The 11,147-nt window shown below is 34.1% G+C and overlaps 1 protein-coding gene across 1 annotated transcript; it reads right to left on the bottom strand.

Moving 5' to 3' along the window:
* Positions 1-2,864: 2,864 nt before the first annotated feature.
* Positions 2,865-11,005, bottom strand: LOC125064992 (sin3 histone deacetylase corepressor complex component SDS3). Its single transcript, XM_047672369.1, has 7 exons — positions 10,678-11,005; positions 10,213-10,276; positions 9,833-9,970; positions 8,770-8,947; positions 8,026-8,242; positions 6,154-6,353; positions 2,865-5,318 (listed from the first exon to the last, which is right to left on the bottom strand). The coding sequence occupies exons 1-7, from the start codon at positions 10,838-10,840 to the stop codon at positions 5,226-5,228; spliced, it is 1,053 nt and encodes a 350-aa protein (XP_047528325.1). The 5' UTR covers positions 10,841-11,005; the 3' UTR covers positions 2,865-5,225.
* Positions 11,006-11,147: the final 142 nt, after the last annotated feature.

Below are 11,147 nucleotides of genomic sequence, written 5' to 3'. Positions count from 1 at the left end.
CTGATGGTTAGTACCTCTGTAATATTAACCATTCCTTAGATCGCCAATGCACCAGTAAGCTTGAGAATGAAGATCCCTTGTGCCTACACTGGCTCATCGCTCTTTAAATTGGAATAAAACAATACTGTAATTATTGCTGTTTATCGGTATAATATCTGATGAGTGAATCATTCTCAAAACGAAACATTCTAATAGAAATGACTATAAATATCGCGGAATAAGTTATGAATAGTTGGTACTAGGCTTGACAGCACTAACGTCAGTAGACACTTGCTATGCCCATGGAGAAAAATATGCTTTTGCACTAATTTATTCAAATGACTCAATTAGCACACGAAGTGGACATAATGCCCAAAAAGGAGATCAGAATAGCCTCTTTTCTAGAAGTATTTAATAACAGTCACATAAGAGTAATGGCGTCAAGAAGTAAATAGATTGATACTATCAATTCTATTATGAATGTTCAATGGATGTTAATTGGCTAATTATCATTTGTCGACAATTATTCTGGCTTATATAATTATACATATGTATATGTCGATAAAAAAAAACGATACGTAAAGTTCCAAAACACCTTTGAATGTACGCTCCTCGACAATTTGTACCATTTTTTTTTCTACAGTAATTTTATCTTAACAATCTCAAAACCAGTCCTCAACTTTTTGCCAATTTAACCAAAACCGCTAAAGCGGCGCCGAATACGCTTTAAAATGTCAACAAGATTAATTAATACGGTGCCATAAAGCTTTTAATCAACGTTCAAAGCTACATGATGTCTGATTTCCTCATTCAGAAAATGCATTTAGTCTAGAGAAGTAATATAAACTTCTTGTTATGATTTATAAAGTAACCTTTTATTGCCTCATAAATAAATATAAACAAATGAACGCATCGTCCACGACTATTAGGAAACTATGTAGAGGAATAAGACACACTCGCAAGATAACAGGGGGCCATTCCTACTAACTTTTAACGTTACCGATTCTATTCTGATCCAACTTCGCCTATATAGGAACAGCCAGTAAATTCCTCACTGCTGGGCTAAGGTCTCCTTTTGAGGCCTTCGCTACGCTCCTAACCTTCTCCTGTCCCTTTGAGGAGAAGGTTAGGAGCATATTCCACATGTGGCAGAATTTCGTTGAAATTAGACACTTGCAGGTTTTTTCACGTTTTTGTTCATGTTTTCCTTCACCGGCGAGCACGAGATGAATTATAAACACAAATTAAGTACATGAAAATTCAATGGTGAGGTTCTTAACTGCAAGTATTCCTCACAAACAATAATCTCAGCTTAATCGTGCTTGGGGTCCTATCCCGATTATATATCGATCTAACTTCGACCGAACCACATCTGAATCGTTGCGTATGTAGAATAGGAAAACGACTGAATGGCAACGAATCCGTTTCGATTCGATTGCGATAAACTGTCAATTAGCTAGAAGAATTGGGCCACTTATATTCGTACGACAGTGGCTCTTAACACGAACAGACACATTATCCGTGACGCCGTGACGCTACTTCAAGTATTTCGACAGAAAATTAAATATACAATTAAAATCTGTTTCGAAATAAAAGGCTACATTCTTTTTTTTAATGAGAAACTTCATAAAACGAAAATGATACAAGCCAGCTGGAGTGACCACTGTGCTAACCGGTTGTCTGATACAAATTAATGACTTTGTGTTTAAGGCTACAGTTTTTAGCCAATTTAAAAAAAAAGAAGCAAATTATCAATACGTGTTTATTTATAGCGAATCGGCTATAATTTTGTGCATGTTACGTAATAATGTTTATTGTGAAATAATTTTGATTTTTTTTCATTTAACAAGTTTTAATTCCAAGCATTTAAGCCGTCCTTTGCGCCTTTAAAACATATATACATTTTAACTTAGGTTGTCCGACCGGCTAATGAGCGACCTCATGGTAAGTGATCACCACTGCCCTGGCGCAATCATAACCATTTCTTACATCGCCAATGCGCCATCAACTTGGGAACTTAGATGTTCGGTCCCTTGTGACTGTAGTTACTCCGGCTAACTTACGCTTCAAACCCAACACAACCGTATTTATTGCTTGGCGCTAGAATATCTGACGAGCGGGTTATACCTGCCCAGACGGGCTTGCACAAATCCCTGCCATCAATTGAAATGCAAAGATTCTACTAGAAAAGGAAATTTGATGAAAAATGTAAAAAAATGACATTTTAATCTTTGTCAACCAAATGCCGAACGGTCCAGGATTGTCAAGTTTGTGTATTTTCATTTCCATATTTCATAAAACGCCTGATAATCACTGCGTTGTACGTGAAACCTCATTTTTTTATACATTTTTTTAAATGCAAATAAGTCGTTTGTTCTATAAGTGAGTCTATTTATATATTAATTATTCATTTGAAAACTCGAATAGCCGATCTTCATTATTATTATTATTATCAGGAATAATGTCTTGCTAACACCATCACAATTTTGACGTTAGATTTACAGCAAAATTACACACACAACTAAATATACAAATTATCACATGTACAGCCTGTAAATTTCCGACTGAGCTAAGGTCTCCCCTCCCTTTGAGGAGAAGGTTAGGAGCATATTCCACCACGCTGCTCCAATGGGGGTTGAATTCACATGTGGCATAATTTCGTTGAAATAAGACACATAGGACATAGGAAATTGCATGATTTCCTCACGGTGTTTTCTTTCACCGCCGGGCTCGAGATGAATTATAAACACAAATTAAGAACAGGAAATTTAGCCTGGGTTTGAACCCGCAAGCCGCAATCAGTTAAGATGTATGCTGTGTTCTAACCACTGGACCATCTCGGCTAAATACAAATAATCAATTGGTAGCAAATAAAAAATCACAAATGCATCTGTTGTAATACATATAATTAAAAGATCTTTTTCTCAAATATCATCTAAGATAATAAAAACATCCATATCATCTCCTATTTACAATCACAACTCATTTACACATAATAATTAAATCACAAAAATTAATAATAAAAAATAAAGGCGCCATACAAATTCACATCATGTACAATACGCGTCATTTGATCGGTATATTACAACATTTATTTACAATATTTACAATAAATACTGTGAATTAGGGTAAAGACACATAATACGCATTATCTCTAGTATTAAGCTCAAGTGTGAACCACACATTATACATACGTCATACATTTCATTTAAAATGTTATAGAATTAATGAAGGTACAATTCTAATGCACCCACACAGCAGCACATTTGCTTAACACATTTGCAATTTCATATATAAACATAAAAAGGTAATGCTTATCAATGATTGAATCGAAACGAAGGCCTTACTGAAAAATTACATGTGACCGATTGTAAGTTAGCATTTAGTGTATAAATAAATCAATTAATAATCAATTTTAGACTGCACATTACTAACAATCGTTTCGTTTCGTTTCGTTTCGTAAAACGAACGTTTATTTAAAAGTTACTGTACTGTGTTAATTCTGTCATTCAAATACAACTTCTAAACATAATAATTTCATTTTATTAATTCGATGACTCGTTATTTGTTGTAATGAAATGCGAATTTTGTAAAGACATTCCATAAGATGTGTGAAGATATGTATCAGGTACTGTCGCAATAAAAATTTTGTATTTAAAAATCTTTGAAGTCTCCTTAACTTTCATTACTGTTTCTGTGGTTTGAGACAATTCTGCACAACATAGGGAAATTATATGCACTTTTTATATTAAATCGTCCATAACCACTCCGGCCGAAACCTATTTGAAGCCAGTGTAAAATAAATAGTTCAATGTGTCCACAGTAACACTCCGTTGTGACAAAACAATACAGAAACCAGACGCACGACCAACGGCTTTCCGTGCTTACTCAGGCATATGACTAACACTGACATCTTCACTCAAAGCTTTTACTTTGAAATAATTGACAAAACAAAAATTAAATAATTACAGTTGTTTTGGCCCTCACTAGATTTGGGCAGTCCCGCCCGGTGGCTGAACTGTTACAGGCAACCTTCAAGACTAACAAGGCATTTACATAATACATATGATATTATCAACTCTGTTATGTATATCTTATCATTATATTCAGGTTTAAGTAGTACTAATTTTTATATCAAAATATATAAATAATTGTATGTCATTATATTATTACAAACTATTCCGACGATAATTATTATAATTGTGATGTCAATTCCTCGTGAAAACTTAATTAAAGTTGAATAGTTAATAATAATAATATTCATAACATACTTTATGTATAACATTTCATGTGTAAATAAAAAAATATATATTCCATTATGAATATTATATACACTTTACATATACATCACAAATTCTTAATACATAGTTCAATGTATATACTAAAAATAAAATAATATGCACCGATGTGTCTTTACCTTATGTAAAATGAGAGTCAGCGAATAAATATACGTAATTCATAATTTATTAAAGAAAATACCTTATATACGCGAATGTTTTTAGTTACCAATATAAATGATAGGGGAAATGCTGTAAAAATGTATTATATTAAATGATAATTATACATATATATGTCATATACAACCTGTTGCATTTAAAAAAAAAAAAATATTTGATTATTTTTGCCTTTTTTTTTAATTTACTAGATGTAACTATTCAAAGAACTTTTTTATATTCCTATTTAGTTGATCTTTGGTTAAACACTTGTGTTTGAAATGGAGATGTTAATAGCTTAAGATTGAACCTAGGACTTTCATATTGTTAGACAAAACAAGTACCATTGAGCTTCTATATTGCTTATGTACTCATTAAAAATAATAATAATACAGTATTTTTTTGAGTATTGTCGATATGGAATAAAACTAATAAAAAGAGAAGAGATCTAAATATCCTGATGCTTTTCACTTTATCAGACTTATATGTTGTTGTTACCGACAAACACGGTCAAAACGTTATTTATTTTAATAAATAAGTACAATAAACAAATACTACAAATATATTGTTATTATTAGCTCGTAATAGATTCATTGAAAATGCATCCAGATTATATGACAAAATATGAAAATATTACAAAATATTTTTTCCAACATGTCCCCATCATATGATTCCGTTTAAATCAATGTGAGGTAAATTCTTGGCACTGTACAACCGTGTAAAATGCATCTTAATATTAAATCTAGCGCGTGTACTAACAACGTACATGTCACCTTACGTACGTACAATCAGAACTATTCACTAAGCACTGAGTTACGAGGCACGTCTTTTTAATGTCACTTTACCGCGTGTTAGCTGAGAAACGTATATCCTCACTCGCTCTAAGTTTGTTTTCTTCACCCATATCTGAAAGAAATATAGAAAAATAAGTATTTTTATTATTCAGTGATGTATTAATGATTAAATTAAACAAAATGTAACTTTAACCACGAAAGATACTAAACAATTTAAATTACAATATAGTGTTGTGAAGAAAATACAGTCATGATACATTAAAATTAACATTTTCATTAAATTTGAGATATGCCAGTAGTAGTAGTTCAGTAGTAGTAGTTAAAGATAATGGTATAATAATACAGAATATATTTTTAAAAAATCAGAATATATTATTAAAAGTTCCTGGCTAAGAATATAGTTTTTATTTTTTAATTCCAATAAAACTTTTTTTGTTTACATCAAAATCGGGCCCGAGACTTATGAGTATTTTTTGCTATTACTCATAGTTTCGGAATTTTTATTGTGTATGATTATTTTCATGTTTTGTTTAATAAGGGAATACACAAACCACTATCACACTACTTTGTCACTTCTTTAATTAAATTATAATAACACAGCACAGCATAAAGAAAAACTACCAGTGGGTCATCCCCTTTGATGTCTCACAAAATTTCCGTTTTTCATTATTGCCGCATGGTTGTCACATTTATTTATTTTTTGTAATACCAGTACCAGAAAAATAATGTGTTAGTTAAATCATAACCAAATAACAAAATTAGTCTGTGTCGTAAATTTAAGATTTAAAAATTTCTGAACGGCATATCCCAAACGAGTATATGGCAGCTTGGACTCAATCTCTCTCTCATCCCGCGGTCCACACACGGTTGACCCGGCCAGCATCCACTGGCCCCCTGGTAGTTTATCTTTACGCTGTAATGTTAGTGTCCGGACAGTCCGTTCATACCGCGTCATCGGTGATGGCGTGGATGTGCGCGGGGAAGCGCGGCAAGTCCCGGCCCTCCACGTACACGCTCTGCCCGCGGTGGAACCAGCGCCGCTCGTACAGCAGCTTGCCGTCCTCCACGCGCGCGTCCGCCTCGCCCGCGCCGCCCGCGCCCCCCGCACCGCCCGCGCCGCCGCCCGCCTCGCGCGCTGGCGACTCGCCTGCAACGCGACTCCGTCAGTACATCATACCAAGGAATGCCCTAGTCGGTCCCCCGACAAAAGTGGCAGGGCTTAGTCGATTATATATTAATATATAGTCCTCATATATATTAATGACTTGCCCTTTCTTGTTGGGAACAAACATGATATAGTATTGTTTGCTGATGATACCTCTTTGGTTTTTAAAATTAATAGGAAACAGGTAAACTGAGCCGAGATGGCCCAGTGGTTAGAACGCGTGCATCTTAACCGATGATTTCGGGTTCAAACCCAGGCAGGCACCACTGAAATTTCATGTGCTTAATTTGTGTTTATAATTCATCTCGTGCTCGGCGGTGAAGGAAAACATCGTGAGGAAACCTGCATGTGTCTAATTTCAACGAAATTCAGCCACATGTGTATTCCGCCAACCCGCATTGGAGCAGCGTGGTGGAATATGCTCCAAACCTTCTCCTCAAAGGGAGAGGAGGCCTTTATCCCAGCAGTGGGACATTTACGGGCTGCTTATGTATGTTATGTAGGAAACAGGTACAGTATGACGATGTAAACAATGCTATGTCTGATATAGTACACTGGTTTAGCGTAAATAATCTTAGGCTGAATAATAAAAAAACTAAAATTGTAAAATTTAGCACACCAAACGTGCAAAATGTAAAACCCGATGTACTTATCAATGGGGAATCGATGGATCCAGTTGAAACAACTGAATTTCTTGGCCTTACTCTTGATGCCAAATTACAGTGGCTCCCCCATATAAACGGATTGGCGGGTAGACTGAGTTCTGCGGCATTTGCGGTCAAAAAAATTAGATTATTTACCGATGTTGATACGGCTCGCCTAGTTTATTTCAGTTACTTTAACAGTATAATGTCGTACGGTATTATGCTTTGGGGTAACGCAGCCGCTATCCATACTATATTTGTGCTGCAGAAGAGGGCTATTCGCGCAATCTATAACCTGGGAGCCAAGGAATCTTTGAGGTATAAATTTAAAGAAATTAAGATATTGACTGTTGCTTCTCAATATATATTCTGTAATGTTTTGTATGTACGGAAAAATATTAATGTTTTTATGAGAAAATGTGATTCTCATAACGTTGGTACAAGGAACAAACACAATCTTGTTACTCCTGTTACTCGACTGCATAGAGTCAGTAACTCTTTTGTGGGGCAATGTATACGCTTCTACAACAGGATCCCAGAAAGCGTTCAAAATGCTTCTGTTGCGAAATTTAAAAAAATTGTTAAGGAACGCTTGTGTGCGAAAGGTTACTATACAATTAGTGAGTTTATGTTTGATAGCACACCTTGGGAATGAAACGATCGCCTCCTGGCTGTTTCTACTCATATATAATTATGTATATAATTAATTTGACGTAAAAAAAAAAAAAGTCCCGCTGAGTTTCTTTCGCCGGTTCTTCTCAGGTCAGGGTGTTTTCTTTTCCGAACCGGTGGTAGTGTTTAACTTGACAATCAATAAGAAAGTGTAATACTTCTATATTGAATAAAGGAATTTGAGTTTGAGTTTGATTGAAAGGACTCATATGACACCCACTGTTTGAAATGGGATGTCTCTATATTAATCTGCCACATATTTTGATTCGTACAAATAATCTGACTAATATTTCTCTAAGTACCAATACCATCCGGTGGCACATTGAACATTCACTTACAGCTACTGGAGTTGAGATGTTTCCGGGGCTGCGCGAGGTGCGCGGGGGGGTGTCGCGGCGGCGGGGAGGCGCGGCAGATGGCGCGCAGGTCGGCGTCGATGTCGCGCTCGTCCAGCTGGAACGTGAGCGTGGTGGCGAGCGGCTTGCGGCGCTTCTCGGGCGCCGGCGCGGGCTCGTTGGCTCGCCTTCGCAGGATGCGTTTCATTGGCGGCTTGACCTGTGAATGATATTTTATAATCGATTTAGATTTTGTACTTATTTAAGGAAAACTTAAATACTCTCATTTATAAGAAACATTATTAAATATAAAACACCTTATAAAATCAACAATGAATTTGTAATTTCAAAAATTAATTGATATGGTGTTTAAGTTCATAATATTTACTTAGACATTATTTTTATTCAAGGAACGCTTTGTTCTTTCTGTCAGTATAATTGACAAGAAACAGACGTATTTTATTATTATAATGGATTAGGAACTGTATGGTTTGGACTTGAAGAACTTGACCTTGCAGCTATTGTTATGTTTTCACACAGTCCGCTTACTTTAATTTGATACACTTTTTGACCGAGTCGAATCAACGAATAACTCAGTAATTAATATTTTATATTAAGAAATTACATCATCAAATAAATGCAAATACATTTATATATCCTACAGGGAACTCAATAAAATCTTGTTTCTTCACTTTTTTTGTTTATTCCATTTATTTTTGTAATTGGAATGTACAATATATTACTCACCTCTATTGAGTCTCCGTTGAGTTCCATACTGTGCCTCTCACTTTCAATCAATTTCCGTTTCTCTTCAAAATCATTCAACAAGTTTTCCCTTAACTCTATCTTCTTCTCCTCAAATTCTTTTGCCGCTGCTTTCTGTTCCGCTATGTATTCTCTCTCTACAACTTCATACATATGATCTCTATAAACAAAAATTTTGAACATGAATTGTTTGATTTAAATGGGAATTAATATAATAATTTTTCTCTCAGTGCAATCAATGAAAAAAAAAGGTTTTAATATAGAATCTGCATAGGTGACTGGGTAATAAAAATACTAATTGAATAATGCCTTCGCTTGCGATAATTTATTTGAGTAACATTAACTACGCACTTAAACAATTATTTCTACTTAACTCTCCATAACGTCATCTGATTTCAGTATTATATTTATTTGTATAATTTTATATGTAAATTTTCGTGTATGATTATAATTAAATTATTTTTATCTAAAATCTATTTTTTTTTTGCACACATATAATATTTATTTCCAGCAATTAAGGTTGGCTAGTAAAGAATATTTTGAACATAAAGCCCACCTAATATATAGTTTTTACAATAAAAAGTTAATAAGTATTAATATGCAGTGTGAGTGGGTAATTAAAAAATTCCTATCTATTTCACACCACTTGCCAACCCATAATATGTATTATAGAGTTGCATTTCTTGGAGGCAAATACCTTCATTTTCTTTTTAACATAATGTTTTGGGCGATGAAGTTGTCACCCTCCTTAACCTGATACAATATGATATAATTTTTTGTTTACAAAACTGGGAAAGAAGTTTTTATGTAAAAATATATAGATAATTATATTTAAATAACCTATATGGTTCATACTATTTCTTTATGATAAAAACTTGCGGACCTTCTTTTTACTCATTATGTCTACCACATTTCCAAAAAATATGAAAATCTGCCTGTTTACATGTTTGTGTTTTCATAGGAAAAATGTTATTGATATTTTTATGAAAATCAACAACTTCACAATTCTCTAAAATAAATAAATATTATTTTAATACAATCTTACTTGTATATCCTGTTAAGACGTAGGCGTTCATGTAGTTGGTGCTCCAATCTCTTCACCCGTCTTAAGAATTCTGGATGTATATTCTCCTCGAGCTGCTGAAGTTGTTTCTTTAAGTTAACAAGCTTGTCTTGGTACATCCTGGAAAACGCAAGATAAATGTTTATGGTAGTATGTATTGTATATGTATTGTATATGGTAGTTTGTTTAATAGATTTCACATTAATTCTAGGAATAGAAAGTTTTGTAATGTGATTTCTTGATGATTTTTTTTTTTATATGTTTCTAATATTTAAACAATCATTAGATTATATAGCTATAGTAAATTTTACGAATAGAAAAATTCAAATTAAACAGAATTTTAAAGTAAAGACAGAACTTACTGTTCCTTGATTTCGAGTGGTTCATCGTTGTTGGGTATATCTGTTTCACTGGCCTCTTCTGTGTCTGGAATTTTAAAATTTCTTTTAATTAGCATATTCAATGAAGAATGTAAAAGTCTGTTCTTTTTTTATTTTTTGCGAATTTAACAGCAGTCAATCCAATTCTATAAATTTTTCAATTTAATTTTAAAGAAGTTGAAATAAAAAAGCGGAATTGCTGACACAAAAAAAAGCCTTTTATTTGGGCAAAGAGAAAGTTGTCTATCAGTACATGAATTACGTCACGGACATACCTCACGAAAGGCGGGAAGATAGTTTGATAAGCAATAATTAATATCTAACCTTATGACAATTACGCAATCTCTGTTTACAAGCACAATATGCGTGTTCGTCAAGAATAACAAGTTTAGACAGGTGATATGACGCCAAAATAGGATAGCTACGCAAGTTATAAACAAAACATACCTTCATCACTGTCATCCATTGGTAGCTGCGGTAATGAATCTTCGGGATCTCTATATTCGTCTAAATCATCGTACCCATCATCTTCAAAGTCGTACTCATCCCCCGGCCCCGAATATGGTGATCCTTGGTAAGACATAGTCGAGGTAACGCGTAACAGTTGCATACAGATTGACTGTAATCACCGTTTCAGAAATATGCTTTAAGCACGCGACGGAAAATAGATTCGTCCAGTAATGTATTGCAACTGCTGCTTATGTCACTCATAGAAAGATTTTCCTATTAAAGCAAATACTTTCTTCAATGAAACAACGAAACTGGATCAAAATGATCAAATTGAAGTTGTTTTACGTCAAATTCGACAAGTTGAAAAAGCATCATAACCCTACTAAAAAATAATGATATCCAACAAACCATGAAACCTTGTTTTCATTGTCATTTGTCATAAATACTCGTGGGTATAAAAGAGAACA

Source organism: Vanessa atalanta, chromosome 6, assembly GCF_905147765.1.
Source record: "Vanessa atalanta chromosome 6, ilVanAtal1.2, whole genome shotgun sequence".
In the NCBI taxonomy this organism is placed as follows: domain Eukaryota; kingdom Metazoa; phylum Arthropoda; class Insecta; order Lepidoptera; family Nymphalidae; genus Vanessa; species Vanessa atalanta.
Note: the sequence above shows the minus strand (reverse complement) of the source record. Positions and strands in the feature narration are given on the sequence as shown.